The following is a 21,164-nucleotide window of genomic DNA, read 5'->3' on the forward strand; positions in this document are numbered from 1 at the left end:
TCTTTCCAACTACACCCAACTATTTCTCCCCCTAATACCAAAGATCTGGCATTGTTTACGCCCACTGGGCACAGTCTGCCCCCCCCAAGTCTGATGGACAGTAAACTGGCCCTTTCTTTAGAAAGTTTGGAGATCCCGATTTAATTAAACTTTTTAAAGATTGAAGTTTACTGTGTATGTAAATCTAAACAATCAACTTCTCTTATTTGCTCCCTTTTAGAGTACACAAATTAAAGAATCTTGCTATATCTGTTTGAGTAAGTGCAAAAAACAAAACTGTTGACTCTGCTGGAAAGCTTGTGAGCTGATAACTCTCCCTGTGGACTACAGAAAATCTCTGCCCTGTGTAACAGAAAATAGGAGAGGGCGAGGGGTTCTGTGGTCCTAACACACATCCTGCTCCAGGTTGACAACATTGCTCTTTTGCTCTTTCACAGATACAGTATAGGAGAGTGAGCATGGTCACCCTAGGACAAGAAATGTGGTACAGGGAGGATCACCCCCAAAAAATGAAGGAAGCCTGAAAAAGAAAACCACTGCAGCCACCAAATCTAAGGAATAGTAAACTGCGATTTGTTATACTTTTTTCTTATGTTTAGATACACTTTAAGATCTACTTGTTTATAACTAAAACTAAGCTGTTGGTAAATTGCATAGTATATAAGCAACAAAGGTTAAGCCTAGTACACACGGGCCGAATATCGGCCGGTTCAATAGAAAATGGCCGACATTTGGCCCGTGTGTATGACAGCTGATCTGACAGCAGCCAGCTTCTGCAGAGGCTCATGACCGAAGAATGTCTGCCAACCAGCTCCTGCTCGGCACTCTCAGCCAATGGCTGTCCCACTGTCAGTACACAATAGCTCAGCAGGGGAGATCACTGTACTGACATTGGATTTTTGGTACAGTGGCTCCAATCTTTGCTGTCAGGAATTTTTTCGTTCAACCTGCTGGGTTGAACGAAAAAAAAACTAGTGGTATGTACTAGGCTTTAAAGTTCTGGGACAATGGTAAGTCAACAAAGCTTCAACTCATTTGTGCTTTACTGAGAGTGAGTTATCTATTAATATGTAAGGTGCCAGGGGGGTACCAGCCTTTTGGCGGCAGTGGCAGGTTTTTTTATTTTTAAGCACCTGATTAGGATGAGCTCCGATCCCACCCAGGTGTGTTACACCAATGAATGAATATTCGCTGTTGAAACACTTATCCTCAATCCGGCCAACCAGAAGCGGGTGTGAGACCCGTTTTCTGATTGGCCAAAAAGAGAAGACTCCTGATTGGCCTCCAAGGAGAAGGGAGGAAACGGAAGCTGCCGCCACCATGATGACCGGAGAACGGGAGGCCACAGGAGAACAGCAGGAGAACAGGAGGCCGCCGAGCAGGGGAAGCTGCCGGCGACAAACCGACCAACCAGAGGGGGGGGGTCAGTGGCATTGTGTTTGCCGTCCCCCCCAAAAAAATTCCACCTGCTGCCACTGCCAGTCTTCCTTTTGCTTTTATAATGTATTCAATATCATGAAGAATGATAAAGGAGAAGTTGTAACACCCAAAGGTGGATGGGTTATGGAACATTCAAGGGGAACCACAGTTGGCAGCTATGACGGGGGGGGGGGGGTTATCCGGAAGTATGAGAAAATAGCAAGTGACTTCACCTACCAGATTCTATCTATAACTAAAATATCTGTTTACCTAGACTCACCCCACTCAAAAACAATATTGCAATATATTTCAGCTTATCACTAGTCCTTGGATGTGGTGGCTGCATTAGTTTTATTTTTTGCCATCTTTTTTCCCTTTATTTTCACCTGGAAGTTTACACATACAGTAACATACTTCCTGTACCTGGGTGGCTACACGCATTCCCCCCTCCCCTTGCTGTAGCTATGGAGGGAGCCATGGCTGCCACCCAGGCCATACTTCAAATATGTTTGCCTTTCTTCATCTTTAATACAAGAGGAAGATAAAGGAGGATAATAGTAGTTTACATTGATTTTGAGTGAAAAATATAAATAAAATGAATGCAGCCATCACTTCCAAATAATTTTTGTCCTTGGGTTTAGTTATGCTTGTAAGCACAAATTATACTTGGACGAACTGAAAGCTTCTATTAATTATAGCTTGAGACTTTAGTGGAAAGAAATGTTTTATTTTAGATATGTGGTATGAATCACAGAAGGCCCTCATGATGTGGGATTAGTATGACTCAACATCCTCAGTGTTATAGTAGTCAGTGATGAGTTGTTTTATCACCGTAGAGCACTTTTTTCAAGTGCCTCTTGCCAAAGCCTGTGAAGTATACAGTAAGTCCAATCACTAAAATCTCATATAAGCTCTAAGGCCTCATGTACACTGCTGCTGGTAAACGGATGATTAGGAGAGGTTGGGCGTTTTTTTCAACTGCTCCTGAACCCTGCTCTATTTTATCTTATCAGTACATGTACAGTACAGTACATGGGTCGTTTATAATCGTTTCTAGGCAAGTTGTGTTTAGAGGCTTTTTTTGGAACCCAAAAAAATGCGTTCAGAGGCTGTGTTTAGGGGCATTTCAAACACCAAACTCGGCTAAACGAGGCTAAACGCGGTAACTCGCGTTTAGCCACGTTTCGTTTACAGGCGATTTTGATTTTTGGCTATTTTGAAAAAAAAAAGAAAAATATTTTTTTCAAATGCTTCTAGACGCAAACACAGCTAAACACGACTAAACGCGTCATGTAAACGTGGTTAAACGGCCGTTTTTTGGATGCCGGTTTGTAGCTGTCAAGTTAAATTGTTCAGGAGAGGTTGAACAACGTCCCATGTACATGAAGCCTTACATGATAATTAGACATGTGCAATTCGTTTTGTTCCAAATTTGTTATTTAACTAATTTTGACAAATTCGTAACTAATACAAATTTATCCGAAGTTACGAATTATTTGAAATAAAGAATGCCATATCTAAACGAATAGAACTTAATGAATTAATAATAATAAATAACATAATAATAAAAACATTTTATTATTATTATTATTATTATTATTATTATTATTATTAATAATCATTAATTTGATTCCATTCCATTTGTTTTGATGCAGCATTCATTATTTTGGATAATTCGTAACTTCGGATAAATTCGTATTTGTTCGTTCACTAACAGCCAAATTTGAAAGGAAATTCCAATACCTATAATTTATTAGTTAGTACTAGTTAAGTTATTTATAGTTAGTTATTATTTTAGATTTTCAAATTTTCGGATTTTCTAATTTCAGAATTTTAGAGTTTTTGCATTTACGTATGTACGAATTTTCGAATGTACGAATTTTTGAATTTATGAATTTACGTATGTACGAATTTTCGAATGTACGAATTTTTGAATTTACGTATGTACGAATTTTCGAATGTACAAATTTTTGAATTTATGAATTTACGTATGTACAAATTTTTGAATTTATGAATTTACATATGTACAAATTTTCGAATGTACGAATTTACGAATGTATGAATTTACGAATGTACGAATTTATGAATGGCAGTGCACAAGTCTAATGATAATGTAATTTAAAAAATATTTTTTAATAATTTTTAATAATGAGAGTGGATGTATCGGCAGGTTAATACAGCTTTCTTTAAAATAATACCCTGTGATACTGCCATGGTCATTGTTCAGGCACTTTTTGTTATAGGTTGACAATGCTCTGTCCTTGTTTCATAGTTCTCCTGAGATATCACCCTATCACACGTTCCACTAATCAAAACTACAAGTGGATGTGCCACCAGACCTCCATTAATGTCACCACCAGAAAACCTGCCCTGGGGAAAAAACATTCAGCAGTCACTGACATGCATGTAGGCACAAAATGACTTCTAAGATGGTGCAGGTGATCAGATACAACAAGAGTTACAAAAAAGACAAACCTATATAATCCATTCAAGTAATATCAAGGCAGTCTCTTTCACTACACAGTCTATGTAATATCTGAAGGCCTCTTGCACACTGCAGCTTTAAAAAGTACAGTTTTTTTTTTACCGAGCTAAAATACAGCCCATTAATTCTAATATGCCTATGCACACAGGAGCATAAACAAACGCGTGCATTCTTCAGGGAAGAAAAAAAATAGAAAAATCTGCTTTTTTGGTCAGTAATTTCTGCCTCATGCGCACAAATGGTCATTTACATGCTGTGCAGAAGAAGAACGCGAGAATACGTTTTTGCGCATTTGTGAGAAAATGCGCAAATGCATATACGCGACAATGCGCATAAAAAAAGTCTAGAAAAGCAGATGCTTAAACAGTTGTATCATGTGCATGAGGCCTAAAGCGGTATTAAACCCATAACCAAAAAATATAATATATTGCAGATTACCAATCATTAGATGTGGTGGCTACATTAGTTTACTTTTCTCAGGCTTTTTTCCTCTGTTTTCACCTGGTGATGTGGTAATACACCTCCTGAGTGCTCCCACTCTGGATGAAGGAGCTCAGGGGGCACCTTTGGACAGCAGCATTGTCAGTCTGGGGGGGAGGGGCATGTTAGATGGACTAGAAGATTAGATATACTAACAAACTGAAGCTGGACTCTAGGTCACACTTTATTAACAGTTACAGCAAACATTTTTTTCCTTTTGTCATAAAGGTTTTGCATGAATTAAAATAAAAACTGATCATTTATTTATTATTTTATTTATTTCAGGTACTTATATAGCGCTTTCAATTTACGCAGCGCTTTTACATATACATTATACATTCACATCAGTCCCTAAACCCTCAAGGAGCTTACAATCTAAGGTCCCTAACTCACATTCATACATACTAGGGCCAATTTAGACAGGATCCAATTAACCTAACAGCATGTCTTTGGAGTGTGGGAGGAAACCGGAGTACCCGGAGGAAACCCACGCAGACACAGGGAGAACATGCAAACTCCAGGCAGGTAGTGTCATGGTTGGGATTCGAACCAGCGACCCTTCTTACTGCTAGATGAGAGTGCTACCCACTACACCACTGTGCCGCCATTGTAAGCACCCCTGCTAAACAACAGACTTGCTGGCTGCATCACTAGATGAAAATAAAAGAAAGAAAGCTTAACCACTTGCCAACAGCTCTATAGCTGAATGATGGCTACAGCGCAGACGGCTAGTTCTGGTAGGCTGTCATATGACGGCCCCCCGTGATTGCGCCCGCCTCACAACCGCTGCGGGGCACAGGCAGCGCGCTTCGTGATCACAATGTCCGGAAGACACTGCTGATCACAGATTGAGGTAAAGAGCCAATCAGTGGCTCTTTACCACGTGATCAGCTGTGTCCAATCACAGCTGATCATGGTTGTAAATAGAAGCTGATCATCAGCACTCCTTTCCTCACACTGACAGCATGAGTAGAAGAGAGCCGATTACCGGCTCCTCTAAAAGGGACATCTACACTATTAATCGGGGCACTGATTATTAACAGTGCCCACCAGTGCTGCCAATCTGTGCCCACCAGTGCTGCCAATAAGTGCCCACCAGTGCTGCCAATCAGTGCCCATCAGTGCCTCCTCATCAGTGTCGCCCATCACTGTTGCCTACCATTGCACATTGGTGCTGCCTATCAGTGCCCAGCAGTGCCACCTCTCAGTGCCTATCAGTGCCCATCAGTGCCACCTAGCAGTGTCCATCAGTGCCACCTATCAGTACCCATCAGTGACACCTATCAGTGCCCATCAGTGCCACCTATCAGTGCAGCCTCATCAGTGCCCACCAGTGCTGCCTCATCAGTGCTCACCAGTGCAGCCTATCAGTTGCCATCAATGCCCATTAGTGCCGCCTCATCAGTGGCCATCATTGCAGCCTCATCAGTGCACATCAGTGAAGGAGAAAAATTACCTGTTTGCAAAATTTTATAACAAACTATGAAAAAGTTTTTGTTTCATTTTTTCTTCAAAATTTTCAATCTTTTTTCCTTTGTTTAGCAAAAAATAAAAACCCAGTGGTGATTAAATACCACCAAAAGAAAGCTAGTGTGAAAATTATCGCAATTGTCATTCAAAGTGTAACAGCGCTGAAAACTGAAAATTAGCCTGGCCAGGAAGGGGGGAAAAGTGCCCAGTAGGCAAGTGGTAAAAATAAAAAAAAATAATGCAGCCAGCACAAGAAATGGTAAGCTATAATACAATAAATGTTTGCTTTTGGGTTTAATACCACTTTAGGGAGAATGTGCAATCTTATTGTATAGTATATGGCCAGCCTTATGCAGCGTACACACGGCCGGACTTCCCGACAGAAAAAGTCTGATGGGAGCTTTCGGTCGGACATTCCGACCGTGTGTATGCCCCATCACACTTTTTCTGTCAGCATTTCCGATGGACTCAGATATAGAACATGTTCTAAATCTCTCCGTCGGAAATGCCGACGGAGTTTAGACCGTTCGGAAGTCCGACCGTGTGTACGCGGCATTAGAACATTTGAAGCAGGACCTTCTTAGTTATTACATTCCATCAAATCCTTAATATCTAGCTTTTTTAGGGGAGTTTTTAAGAATCTATGAGTCTTATTGTGAAGCAGTGGCGGCTGGTGCTCAAAATTTTTGGGGGGCACAAACAAACTGAAAAATACTGAAAAAAACACATCAATTGAAGCCACTGTGCCATCAAACGCAGCCACTGTGCCCATCAAATGCCGCCACTGTGCTCATCAAATGCCACCACTGTGCCCATCAATTGCAGCCACTGTGCTTTTTAAAGGCTGCCACTGTGCCATCAAATGCTGCCACTGTGTCCATCAAATGCTGCAACTGTGTCCATCAAATGCTGCCACTGTGCCCATCAATTGCAGCCACTGTGCCCATCAATTGCAGCCACTGTGCCTTTTAAAGGCTGCCACTGTGCCATCAAACGCTGCCACTGTGCCCATCGAACGCTGCCACTGTGTCCATCAAATGCTGCCACTGTGCTCATCAAATGCTGCCACTCTGCCCATCGAATGCTGCCACTGTGACCCCCCAGCCCGCACACCGTCTGCCCGACACTTACCCTGTCTTGGTAGGGCAGCGGGTGATGGCTGTGAGTGGTGTCCTCTTAGTGGTGTCTTCATGTGTCTTTTCCCATCCTCTCCTTCCGTCAGGCATTCAATTACAGCACCTGTCTTTCAGCCAATCGGGTGACGGGTAACAGACCCGAGCGGTGGAGAGGCGGTTCAGTGTTAGAACAGCGAATATTCATTCGCTGTTCTAACACACCTGGGTGAACTGCGAGCGCCAAGCATGGCGCTCACAGGTCACCTTTTTTGACGCCTATTAGAGCCTATGGCAATGCATGAATCTAGTCATTGGTCATAGAGGGGGTGGCTGGAGAGAGGGGGTGGCACCCATGCGCCCTTATGGATGCACCGCCGGCCACTACTGTGAAGGGTATAAACTTAGAAACATTTAACGTATAAGCCATAATTAAATGTATTGTAAAACAATTTTCCTTTAATTTACAGATTGTCACTGAGAAAATACACATCTACAGAAATACAGCCACTTGGCAAGTACACTCAGGCAGCTGTATCATATTCCACTGGTTCCAGTTAACGGACTGCAGTATTAGGAACATTCTAGGCTGACAGATGGTTAATAATTTAGTATACATTCCTTTTTCGCAGGATAAAGCTGAAAACAGTGATAAATATAGTTGATTACACAATACATATATGTTAAAGGTTAATTCTAAATCATGAATTTATAATTAAATGCAAAACAGATTATATTATTTGTGCAATTACAAAATTACCTATAAGCAAAACAGAGATTAAAGACTTCGAAAATGCAGTGTGTTATGTGAAACATTTGATGAAAATCATAATCCTGGTTAATTATGGGAGCAGATATGATTAGGAGCACAAACAGATATGTGCATCCTAAAATAACAGAAGAAAATACTGTATCTTTATTATGCGTGTAACTGGGGAACCTTTAAGATAGAATCCTGCGTGATAGCATTCAATAAAGACTCCAAAGGTAATGTTTATAGTGAAGTATATAGTAAAGTAAACCTGTCATTTATGAAAAAAACCCAAATGAGTGCAAGGCAATTTTTTAAAAAAATCGTAGCTTTGGCACAAGTGGTTGTCTGACACATCCACAAGTCCATCAAGAATGAATATCACTTATTTAGTAAATCACTTCCCTAAGCTCCTATGGTCAATATAAAGAACATTTCGAGTGGGGTCTAGACTTATCTAGCTTTTGGTATCTCAGGGCAAAAATAATTTCTGAAATGTATGTGCGTTCTACAGTTCGCCTTTGCTATTCATTCAACCCATAAAAGAAGTATCAGGTTGGAAGAGAAAATGGCACCAGCCATTGGAATAATTGGCTATTCTTAACTTGTTGAAATAAGGTATCAGTGGTGATTGATATGTTGCAAGATTCATTCATCTTTTCATGTCACAAGGCTTGTTCATCTTTTCAGTAACAGTAGGGTGGGAAGTCTAAGACGGTGATGTTCATATACTACATGAGCAGACTGTTCATTTTTGAAGAGGGCTTCTTTCCCCTTAGAGATACCCCCACATCTGCTACTCATTGAAACTGGCAATGTGTTTTCTCTTATTCCAGTACTATGGGGTCAGAATTGTCATAAGGTCCAGACACTGGGAGCCATTTATTGGCACAGGGACCACATCCCCGTCCCCATGCTCATCTTCCAGAGACACAAAGGAGGTTCTACCATCCCAGGTAATTTTCTTCAGACACAAGGACCGATTGTCCCAAGTCACCCCCGTGAGTATGCGAACCAGCACATACAAGCTGTGCTCAGCTAACACTGAGAAGCCCCATGGGCCAACCTCTCAACTCTTTATCGTGGCCTATATTTCTTGAGTCATATTTCAAAAACAGTTCTTCATTAAAGAAAACAAGTGTCCCCACAGTCTTTTTACAGTATATTATCAATACACACCTTACTTGTAGGAAGCACCCTCTTCTCCCTTGTTTCCATTGGGGGCAGCTATGCTCGAAGGAAAGCCAAAGTCTCTAACATTTACATTTCTTTTGGCAGTGTAGCTCCTCCTCAATGTGATCCTCAACATACCTAGGCCCCTCCCACACTTCCTTTCACTCTCTCTCTCTCTATATATACAGTATATATATCCCAAAATAATCACTGGCAGGGGAAATTTAAAAAAAAACAAACTTATTTTAACATGCACATAATTGAATGACTAATGTTACCCAAACTTCATCGTATTTACTAAGCTCAGTGAACAATTACTTTGCTACTCCTTTAGTAAATAAATACCATTGACTTTGACCTTGGTCCTACTACAGCCTCCTCCTCATTACCCTCAAGTCAAGTCACGCTGCTTCTAAAATGCATGAAAAGTCCCAACATTTACAATGTGATGAGAAAGACAAAGGAATGAACAAATTCATTTATATGAGTCAGATCTTTCATAGAACTTGGATAACACTTTTCAAGAGGCACTGCTTTACTTTTTCATTATACCCAGTTAGTTATATAATTACCCATTGCCCCCAGTATGGTACCCTGCAGGTCACCCTACCTTAGCAAAAACACTATTCAACCGGCAAAAATTTGTATCTACAAACCTTTCTAGTTTTGTTAGTTTTTAGTATTAAAAAATGAGAGATGTATGCAAGAACTCAATGGCGGCCATTTTTTCTATGATATGCCAGGCAAAAGAAAAACAGGGAAGCAATCTACATGCAGAAAGGATTTTAAGAATCTCCCTGTTGGGGAGAAAGGGGGTGTCCTGCCCTCTGACACTGATTTCCAGTGTAAGGGTGATGCTTTGACTTGCATGGTCCTGCCAGAGCAACCCTTACATGTGTACTCACAACATATGTGCACACACTGTGCTGGACATGCACAGGCAGCCCAGATGAATAGCATGAATGAAGTTACACCAGGTGCGCATGTGCAAATGCACTATGAATGATGGAACATTCCATAGAGATGTGGAAGCTTGGAAGGCCACACAAAAGAAGCTGGAGGCTGCTCCAGCAATATTATAGAAAATGTTAGTGACTGCTTGAAATGTTTTTAAAAATCAGTACAGGTACATGTGAAGTGGATAGTTTGTCAATAATTTTGTATTTGTATTTAGTGGAGGCTTTAATACCACTTTAAGCAGTTGATTTACTAAAGGCAAGTAGACTGTGCACTTTGCAAGTGCAGTTGCTCCAGAGCTTAGTAAAGAGGTGAAGCTCTGCTGACTTACATCATCCAATCGTGTGCAAGCAAAAATGCTGCTTTTTTCAAATATTGCTTGCATGCGATTGGATATTCTTTGCAAAGTGAAGTGTCACCTTATTTACTAAGCTCTGGAGCAAATGCCCTTGCTGAGTGCAACTGTACTTGCAAAGTGCACAGTCTATTTGCCTTTAGTAAACTGACCCCTAAGGCAGTCCATTCAATTGAATGTCCTGGCAATGCACCAAAAGGTCTAAAATAAATCGACATGCACCATTTTTTGTAAATAAGAGCACCATAAAGCCCAGTATATGCTACTGTGCATTGTTTCGTACTGCAACGCATGTGCATTGGAACTGCATTGCCCTAGTGCTTTGGGGAGTAATTAAAAATGAATGGGACTACAACAAGCTAGCCACAAGGCAAGGGGAAATGTGTAAAATATAAACAACCACTTGCCAACCGCCTAGCGCAGATTACTGCGGCAGGTCGGCTCCATTGTGCGAAACTACGTACTTGTACGTCATTTAGTGCAATAGACACTGGGGGCACGTGCTGATTAGACAGGGGGAGCCAATCAGCGGGTCTAGCGTATGTAAACAAGGCAGATTGCCATTCTGACAGGGAAGAAAATAGAGATCTTTGTCTTCATCCAGTCAGACCATCCCCCACACAGTTAGCAAGCCCCTGATGTTAACCCCTTCCCTGCCAGTGTCATAAGTACAGTAACAGTGCATATTTTTAGCACTGATCACTGTAATAATGTCACTGGTTCCCAAAAAAGTGTCAAAAGTGTCAGTTAGGTGTCCGATTTGTCCGCTGCAATGTCGCAGTCTCGCTATAAATTGCTGATTACCGCCATTACTAGTAAAAAAAAAATAAAATAAAAAAAATGCCATAAAAATGTGCCCTAGTTTTTAGACGTGATAACTTTTGCGCAAACCAATCAATATACACTATTTGGGATTTTTTTTTTTTTTTACCAAAAATATGTAGCAGAACACATATTGGCCTAAATTGATGAAGAAATTTTATTTTTATTTTTTTTTTTTTATTTGATATGTTTCATATCAGAAAGTAAAACATTGTTTTGTTTTTTTCAAAAAGGTTGCTCTTTTTTGTTTATAGAGCAAAAAATAAAAACTGCAGAGGTGTTCAAATACCACCAAAAGAAAGCTCTATTTTTGGGAAAAAAATACATACATTTTATTTGGGTACAGCGGCGCACGACCCCACAATTGTTAGTTAAAGTTACGCAGTGCTATGTCGCAAAAAATGGCTTGGTCATTAAGGGGGTAAAACCTTCCGGGGTTAAAGTAGTTGAGTCAAGTGCTTATGCAGATGACACATACACTGCTCTGTGATCCAGTAGCAGTCTTCTACCTGGTTGAGTGATGTCCAGGGTCATCCACCCCACTCCCTGTGAGCCTAGGCCATCCCCAACATACCCCCCTGGAGGGCTCCATGGTGGTTATTTACGAAAGGCAAATCCACTTTGCACTACAAATGCAAAGTGCACTTGAAATTGCACTGAAAATGCACTTGGTAGTGCAGTCGCTGTAAATCTCAGCATTAGATCTGAAATGAGGGGAAGCTCTGCTGATTTTATTATCCAATCATGTGCAAGCTAAAATGCTGTTCTTTATTTTCCTTGCATGTCCCCCCTCAGATTTGCAGCGACTGCACTTCCAAGTGCACTTTCAGTGCAATTTCAAGTGCACTTTGCACTTGTAGTTTGCACTTGTCGTGCAAAGTGGATTTGCCTTTCGTAAATAACCGCCAGAGTCCGTCTGGGCTTATAGTACTCCTGGACAGAACAGCGCTCAACAGGTCATTACATATTTACCCCAAAGCCTTTTTTTTCACTGCTGATACCTCATCAATGGCAGTAAGAATTTAAAATGTAAAAACTTTTTACATTGATTCATTTTGCTCTACACAGCACTGTAATTACATTCCACAAGTTAAAGACTAGATCGCTATTTGAATATTCTCTAGTTAACGCAGGGAACATTGGTTTGAAAAATAATATGATATTTTCTTTTAAATAAGCGCAAAATCTCAGCATGCATTTCCTTGACCTAGTTGAGGTTTCTGTTCAGAGCCAACTACTCTTTTTACTCCAACCAATCAGAGATTAATTTAATGAGTGGTCAGTTATGTGTTACACATTCCTCCCCTTCCTTCCACTATCAGATGTCAGTAAATATCGTGCCAATTTCATTGCTGTTTCAGAGAACCAGAAAGAACTCAATGAAAGATGATAGCAGATGGTTATGTAATCTGCCTATTACTGTAGAACATTCCCCAAAATCTTGTAGTTTGTCTCCCTGAAAAGTGTCTATACAAACGTGAATAACATGTCTATGAACATTCTCAGTGACCATAAAGAATTTCGCTCTGTACATGCTGTTAATATTTGTTCTGTATGTAGGATTTTGTATCAAAAAATAAATAAAATTGCAGCAAACATAAGCAACAGTAAAGTCGTAGTGACAGATGTATGAATCTTGATAAGCTTCTTTCTTACATTTGTTTCAGATTTGACTGGATCCAAAGTTTAATCACCTAGTGTAGTATAGCATTCATATGCATAGCAGGAGGTTGATTTGTTGCCAATTTGTTATTTTTGTCAGTTATTTTTTTTTATAGAAGTGAAATCTAAACTGTTATTTTAACTTACTATATGTTAAAGCTGACTTACAGGCAACAGATATATACACAGATAAAATAGCGCTATATAAGTACCTGTTATAAATAAATAAAATAATATCTATGAAAACTATTTAATCTACCAAATTATTTATTTTTCTGTCCATCCAGTCCTGATATTGACAGACCTCTGCCACACACAGCATAGTCTTGCATGGCAGGGCAGGAAATCTATTTTTTCCTCTGTTGCAGATAAACAACACTTATAGGGCAACTCTACTTTAATCTCCCTGGTAGTATGATTATGTCAGATTTTTGCGTCTCAAAGCGGTACATTGTTTTGCATGGAAATTTGGAATTGAATATTGTAGGCCTGTAATTCTTAGGAATAACTCACTTAAATCTGTCCAAACAAGAGTCTACTAGACATCCCGGGTATGATAAAGTTTGAAACACAAAATCATAAATTATAATATAATAATTAACTATAACTAATTATCAAAAATAATAATAATGAATTTTATTCAATAATGTAATCAAATCAAAAACACAGAAATTTGCTCAGTTGCAGAATTGTCACTGTCATCACTTTCAGTGTCTGATGACAAATTTCTCCACTAATCACTATCGCTCAATTCTGCAAGTGATTCTAATTTATTATCGCTGTTTTCTAGCTGGTCTAAAACCACTTTTGATGTAAAGGGACACTTTTTAGTTGCCATGGACATTCTCAAGTTTCCAGGCAGAAAGAACAGTGTTTATAATATAAAACTGCATGCAGGGCATTAGACAAAGCATTAGGGACAAAAGGGATATGAAATGATTTGATACAGTACTGTAATCTGTAACATTACAGTGTACTGTATGTGTATTGTTTTTTTTTCACTTTTTTGAAACTCCCGCCAACTCTTTCCTTTTCAATTTGCAGCGCTGTAATTTTCTGTAAAATGCAATGCAACATGGCTACCTGGAGATGTTCTGTACACAGATGGTGTACAGAACGCCCCCCCCCCCCCCCTCCAGAAACATCATTTCCCGCTTGTGTGATTGGCTCACTGATCTTCCCAGAAGTCTGCACTAAGATACAAGTCAGATTTTTTGGCACCAAAAATGTCATTTTTAACCACTTGCCGACCGCCGCACGCTGATGTACGTCCTAAGTTTAGCGGCGGATATCGTTGTTATGGCAGCAGCTAGCTGCCATAACCCCAGTATCCCGGTTTTCATGCGGCGGTCAGCTTTCAGATAAAAGTGGTCTCTGCGGCGGATTTGCGGCGAGATCACTTTTATCAGTGGCGGGAGAGGGGCCCCCCTCCTGCCACGATCCGGTGCCCTCCGTCGCTTACCGGAGCCATCGGTAGTGGCGGAGGCGATCGCGCCTGTCTCCTTGCTGTGCCTGGAGACGAGTGAGGCTAAGATGGCGCCCACTTGTCTCCATGACATTGCAGGGTGGAAGCGATGTGAAAATGTCACTTCCGCCCATATGTCTGAAAGGCACATTTTTTTCAATGTCATTTTTTTCAATTACTTTTTTTTTTTTTTTTTATTGCATTTTAGTGTAAATATGAGATCTGAGGTCTTTTTGACCCCAGATCTCATATTTAAGAGGACCTGTCATGCTTTTTTCTATTACAAGGGATGTTTACATTCCTTGTAATAGGAATAAAAGTGACGCAATTTTTTTTTAAAACAGTGTCAAAATAAATAAAATCATGTAAAATAAATAATAAAAATAAATTTTTTTTTTTTAAAACCCCCCGTCCCGACGAGCTCGCGTGCAGAAGCGAACGCATACGTGAGCAGCGCCCGTATATGAAAACGGTGGTCAAACCACACATGTGAGGTATTGCCACAATCGTTAGATCGAGAGCAATAATTCTAGCCGTAGACCTCCTCTGTAACGCTAAACATGCAACCTGTAGAATTTTTTAAACGTTGCCTATGGAGATTTTTGAGGGTAAAAGTTTGACGCCATTCCACAAGCAGGCGCAATTTTGAAGCGTGACACGTTGGGTATCAATTTACTCGGTGTAACATTATCTTTCACAATATAAAAAAAAATGGGCTAACTTTACTGTTGTCTTATTTTTTTATTCAAAAAAGTTAATTTTTTCCAAAAAAAAGCACGCTTGTAAGACCGCTGCGCAAAAACGGTGTGAAAAAAAGTATTGCAATGACCACCATTTTATTCTCTAGGGTGTTAGAAAAAAAACAATATATAATGTTTGGGGGTTCTAAGTAATTTTAATTTTCTAGCAAAAAAAAACTGTTTTAAACATGTAAACACCTAAATTCCATAATGGGGCTGGTCCTTAAGTGGTTAGTAAGATACTCCCAATAGGAAATCATGTCTAAAGGGATGTAAATGCTGACATTTTCCTCTTTAGAGCCCTACAGGTGCAGCAGCTGGTTGATAATTATGAAACCCCTCCCATTAGACTCACATATGGGCACAGATAAACAAATAGAGATTTCTTCAGAATAACAATAAAGGGTATGACTCTGCAAGAAAGTTAGTTAACTTCCCTGATGGTATTCCCGAGTCTGGCTCAGGGTGGATTTTCAGCACCAAAACAGTTACGCCCGAGCCACACTTGGGATCGCATCACAGAATCCAGGTACAGCAAACTTACCTTGTCCCCAGGATCCTGCGATGTCCCCCCCGCTCTGTGTGCGAGCCGTCCTCCGCTTGATCTATTACAGCCCTGGGCTCTGTTCCCTGCGAGAATTGCGACGCACAAGGATGGAGAACGGCGCCAAATTCAAAAAGTAAAAAACACAATACATATACAGTACACTGTAATCTTACAGATTACATTACTGTATTGATTTATTTCACATCCCCTTTGTCCCTAGTGATTTGTCCAGTGCCCTACATACACTTTTATATTATATATACTGTTCTCTGCCTGAAAACTGGAGATTGTCCATAGCAACTAAAACCGTCCTTTTACATCAAAAGCAGTTTTAGACCAGCTAGAAAGCAGAGATAATAAATTAGAATCACTTGCAGAATTGAGCGATAGTGATTTGTGGGGAAATCCGTCATCAAACACTGAAAGTAATGACAGCGACAATTCTGTAACTGAGCAAATTTCATGGTTTTTGATTTGATTACATTATTGAATAATTTTTATTATTATTCTATTATTATTTGTTATAATTATTTATAGTTATTTATTATATTATCATTTATGATTTCATGTTTCAAACTTTATCATACCTGGGATGTCTACTAGACTCTTGTTTGGACAGATTTGAGTGCGTTATTCCTAAGAATTACAGGCGTACAATGTAGAACGCCAAATTTTCATGCAAAATATTTGTACCGCTTTCAGCATCAAAAATCTGAAATAATCATACTGCCAGGGAGGTTAAAATCCTTGCAATGTACATAGATCACCCATAGGGGAATGTTTTTTTTCTCAATAAAAGTTGAGTTACTCTTTAAAGGTTTTGTCCCTTCCTCAGCTTGTGACTGGACAGTGAAAGGAGAAGCAGCAGACTGGTTTGCTTATCTCTCTGTAACTCTCTTCTCTCCACCTCCATTAGTATGCTATTTTCCTTTCATTCCCAGGATGAGCTCTGCTGCACACAAACTGAAGGAGGCCAAAGGCTAATACGAAATCATATAAAGGTAATTACAGTTTTTTTTTTTTATATAAATTTGAAGGTGTATTGAATGTATAATGAACACAAAACCACATTAATCTGCATGCTGTAGTTCAGTGAATATACTTACAGGAATTTAAAAAGCACCTAAGCTGCTGTGAGGACAACATCTTATGCAACATAAGATGACATCACCTCTATTGTCATGTATGTAATTAGGCTACTCAAATTAAAGAGATCCTTTCCAAGAGAAACATGGAGGCTGCCATTGCTGACATCCTTTTAAAATGTTAGCTGTCATGCTCACCCTCTGGCCTCAATGTTCAGGCAGAACAAGAATACTGTCAGATAAGGACTTTTGACTTTACTATGAATTTTCCATGGTGCATACTTTTTCTGAGATAGTAAATAAGAAAGTACTGAAGTCAGAGGGTCAGCATGACAGACAGACAATTCACATTTTCAAAAGGAGATCAGCTGTTATAGTCCCCACATTCTTCTCAGGAAAGGTTTAATTTAATTTAAAGGTGTTATGTATGCAATAAAGGGGCATTACATGGATTTTTCTGGCTCCACATGTGCAACACATTTATTACTTGTGGATATGCCACTATAGGTAAAAAGAAAGAAGGTTGACTTTGCATTGATTTTCTGTCAACCCAAACAACATGGATAATATTTTTCATACCAACATATAATACAGTATATGATTATTTATCCAAATGTGTCCCATTCCAGAGCATGTTGAGCCAAATAATACCTCTCATCTAACTCTAGAAATTCACTGGGGTTGATTTACAAAAGGGGATCAAAACTGTTTAATTAACAAAGTTTATGTTCAGTTTGCAAACTGCATTTTCACCAAACTTAGAAAATAAGTTGTAGTTTCACTTCAATCATAAATTTTGTGTATGTTGTAAGCAGAAATATGTTTTTTATTCCCTTGTACACTATTGGGTATTCACAATGATTGCAGGTCCACCCTATTTACTAAGAGATATATACATTCACATTGCTTTTTGAGCATGGTTTGCTGGAACGCATATTGAGATTTGGATGAGGAAGCACTGGATTGTTTAGAGACATTTATTTGTGGTTTGTATAATTTATTTAAGTATAAAGGACACACTGGATGGACTTTGAATTCACTGTATGATTTTTCACTGGATACTTACCACATTAAAGTGTTATATTAATAATATTAATATGAATATAATATTAAATTATTTATCATATATGATTTTTCGCATTTTTTACTTTGATTAAAAGAGCACAGTATTTATGTATAGGGGGAAGTATAGCACTTTACTATTTTTAATCACAAAATAACTGTTATCTATATAGATAAGGGGGTATATGGTTAACAGTGCTAGCAGCCTGGAGTAGAAACACCACAGTAGTGGCATAAGTGCAGGATCTTTGTAGTTTTTCCCTAGAGATAAGTTGTAGCTTCACTTTAATCATGTATGCGTAAGCAGAAATATGTTTTTTTTCCCCTCCTTGTACACTTTTGGGTATTAAAAATGATTGCAGTGTCACCTTTTTTTACTAAGAGATGTGAACATTCACTTTGCTTTGTGAAAAGCCTTTACTCTTATGAGCCACATATGAATCTGACAGGTGGTATTAAGTCACAAAACATTATTTAGAAACAGGGTTAAAGAAGGACTCTAGGAACCACTGTATATCAGTCAGTGAGAGAAAACATCAATAGAGCAAACACTGAACCTCTTTGTGTGAAAACACAGTTTGTGGGGTCCACATGGCTCTAAAAGTGCCTGAGATAAAGAAAAATGTCAAGCCCACTGTGCCTGTTTGACCTTAGTGGTGTAGCTTGACACAGCTGGGCCTTCTGCAAGATATCAACCAAAGCCATTGAGCCTCAATCCTTTATCAACTGATCCAGACTCCAAACAATCCCAATCCCAGCAGCTAATGTCATAAGTTATTAGCTCCTGTATGTAAAAGACCTGTATAATGCCTCCTTCTCACCTAACTCTCCTATCTCCTCTATGCTCCCTCCATCTTGCACAGTGTGTCCCTTTCCCCCAGGAAAAGCAATTTAACTGCACACATGCTTAAATCAATGGTAATGGATGGAGACTTGGATAGACTTGGTAGGCTCTGTGGGTCCCCCAGGAACAGAGGCCTAGCTGAGTCTGAAATTTCTGCAACCCCTGTTGCTATGTCCTTGCTTCCCTTCCTCTTGTGTATGTCACTACAGGTAAGTCCGAATCACACAAAAATAGATACAATGTGACATCCTTTGGTTTTCTACAGACATGGATTTTCCCTTTATCCAGTAGTTGTTGCTGTGCATAAAGCAAATATATGTTCTGCAGAACCAAAAATCGAATATCTTGTACTAGACATGGTGCAGTTACTAGGCCCCTTTCATTTAGCTCTACAAAGAACAGCCATAATTCATAAGCTGATAACTAATTATTCTAGTTATCAGTTTTGCCAAGGATTTCAATGGTATATTGAGGTATTGGGCAAATTTCAGCAGGTGCAATAATATTTTTTCTTCAAAAGATTTAAATATACATGCATATGTATTGTATATAACATATTTTGGCAAAATATGGAGTTATTAGTTGATGGTAACATATAACACTAATGGATCAGTTCAGATAGTGAAAACTAGATGTGAGGCTGCGATGAGCCACATGAATCTCAGATACGTAAAAATAAAATACAGGGTTTCATACATTTCACAAAAAAAATGAGGAAACTTTGTAGCTATAGGAAAAAAAATGTTGGTTAGCCTCATATGCTGCCTGCAATGGTGACTTAGTAATGCCCCCTGACTGGTGGCACATTCTGTGGAACATGGGTGGATATGGAGCAATTTTTAAAAAGGGTGAAAGTTCTATGAAAAAAGGACGATTAGCAACTAAGCCAATATGTCTTCATAACTATTGACTAATTACCACTACCTCATGCTATGTTTGCTCTGCTTTAAGTGCCCAAAAATCAAAAGCTTTTCAATAAAACTAACTCAGTGCAACAAGGTACTCAACAGTGACTACAAAGCTCCATGTAAACTATTATTATAACAATATATAACACACAATCCATATCTAACATTACTGTCTGTACCCATAAAAGCTCTCAAAATATATTATAATTTAATTTAATAATTTGAAATTTCATTTAATAATAAGAATTATCACATTTTCATGATTTAATGTCAGAAACCTTTTCCCCAATTACCATAGGAATATTTAAATGTTTTCTCTAAATCATCTGTAAAAACCAACTAGCAATGGTTAATGCTTTGAAAGGAGTTTGGATGTTTTGCGGGCACATAAATGTTGGTCATTATTTACAGTTTAGGACACCACCTATTACTTCTAAAGCTATAAAATGATCTAGTGGCACAGACAGCACAAATTTAGCCTCAAGTTTCTGTTATTCAATGTGCAACTGTCATTTCTCTTGAAAGGACCAGCATTCTATTTTTTTTTTCTTTTACGTCAAGCCACAAGGCCTTTCACCTGCAGGGCCTACAATACAAAAAGCTGTGATGGGAAGTAGGCTTATTACTTCCAGAAGAAAGACTAGCATTAGCAAAACAAATGCACAGAAACTACGCTGTGCCAGGAGAATGATGACAAGATCAGTAGGAAGTTTTACCTCGGGATCTTCAAAGACCTCAGGGTCTCTGTGCAGAGTTGGAGGGTAAAGGGCCACAAAATCACCCTTCCTGAGATTCACTGTCTGGCCAACCTCAAGTTCCAGCTGAAAATCCTCCTGGACCAACCGTATGTTCATGGATGCGGAGCACAAGCGCAGTGACTCACTGATAGCACTACCTGGGAGAAAGGAAAAACAGAACTGTGATGTTGATTTACTTTAGTATGATTTACTTAAAGAATCTATTGCTATTGCCTAGACAACTCCAGTGGACTCATTAACATAAGTGCATGTTTGGCACAGAAAGTACAAAATTGATACACAGCAAACATTTAAATCCCATAAAAAATCCCCAATTACCTCTTATACATTTCACTAAATATACAATAATTGCAGTTAGTGGCTTTGACACCGACAGCTTGTGAAATGATAAAAAAAATTATATTTATCTAGCTTGGAGTAATTTAAAGGAGAACTCTAGGAAGAACAAAAACTTAGTACATTTGGTAGATTTAAGTTAAAAAGGCATTTCTTTCTGTAGATAGCAAAGTCATCATATGAAATAAAAAAACACCTACAACCTTGTGCTAGCTACCATCCAGTAGCTACATTTACCCTTAGCACTGTGCCTCCACTCTTTTACACCATTGCCAAGTTCTGGTACTTCTCCACTGCTTCCCGATAATGCTTTGTTTGGGGCTCAGTTATGCAACGTGAAAAGAAAGGGGCATACCACAGATACCAATTCTCAGCATACAAGAGGTTTACTGAAGACCAGCAAGGCTGGGTTTTAAGCTTTGTGAGAAGTTTGCTTTAAGTTTTATTTAAGGGTAAAAATATAATTAAAGAAAAAAAAAAAACAAAACAGTGTATTTTAAGCACAAATGAGCACATATTCTGAATTATTATTATTATTATTATTATTAATAATTCTACATATATAGTTATAATATCTCATTTGCACATACAAATTAAATAATGCTGGGAAGGCTCTACATATTCATTAGGCTTTAGAAATCAGGTTAAAGCAGAAATACAGTCAAAAATAGAAAGATAAAAAATAATAGTCAATTAAAAAATTAAAAGATGAAACAACAGCCCAGCTCAATGC

The 21,164-nt window shown here is 38.9% G+C and overlaps 1 protein-coding gene across 1 annotated transcript in view; it reads right to left on the reverse strand.

The window, feature by feature from the left end:
- The window catches only part of CYP7B1 (cytochrome P450 family 7 subfamily B member 1), a 337,341-nt gene that overhangs the window by 16,119 nt on the left and 300,058 nt on the right, over positions 1-21,164 (reverse strand). The window contains exon 5 of the mRNA XM_073631707.1: positions 20,054-20,232. Coding sequence (XP_073487808.1) covers positions 20,054-20,232 — 179 coding nt within the window. The remainder of the gene's footprint in view (positions 1-20,053; positions 20,233-21,164) is intronic.

This window comes from Aquarana catesbeiana, linkage group LG05, assembly GCF_042186555.1.
Source record: "Aquarana catesbeiana isolate 2022-GZ linkage group LG05, ASM4218655v1, whole genome shotgun sequence".
NCBI classification, from domain to species: Eukaryota; Metazoa; Chordata; class Amphibia; order Anura; family Ranidae; genus Aquarana; species Aquarana catesbeiana.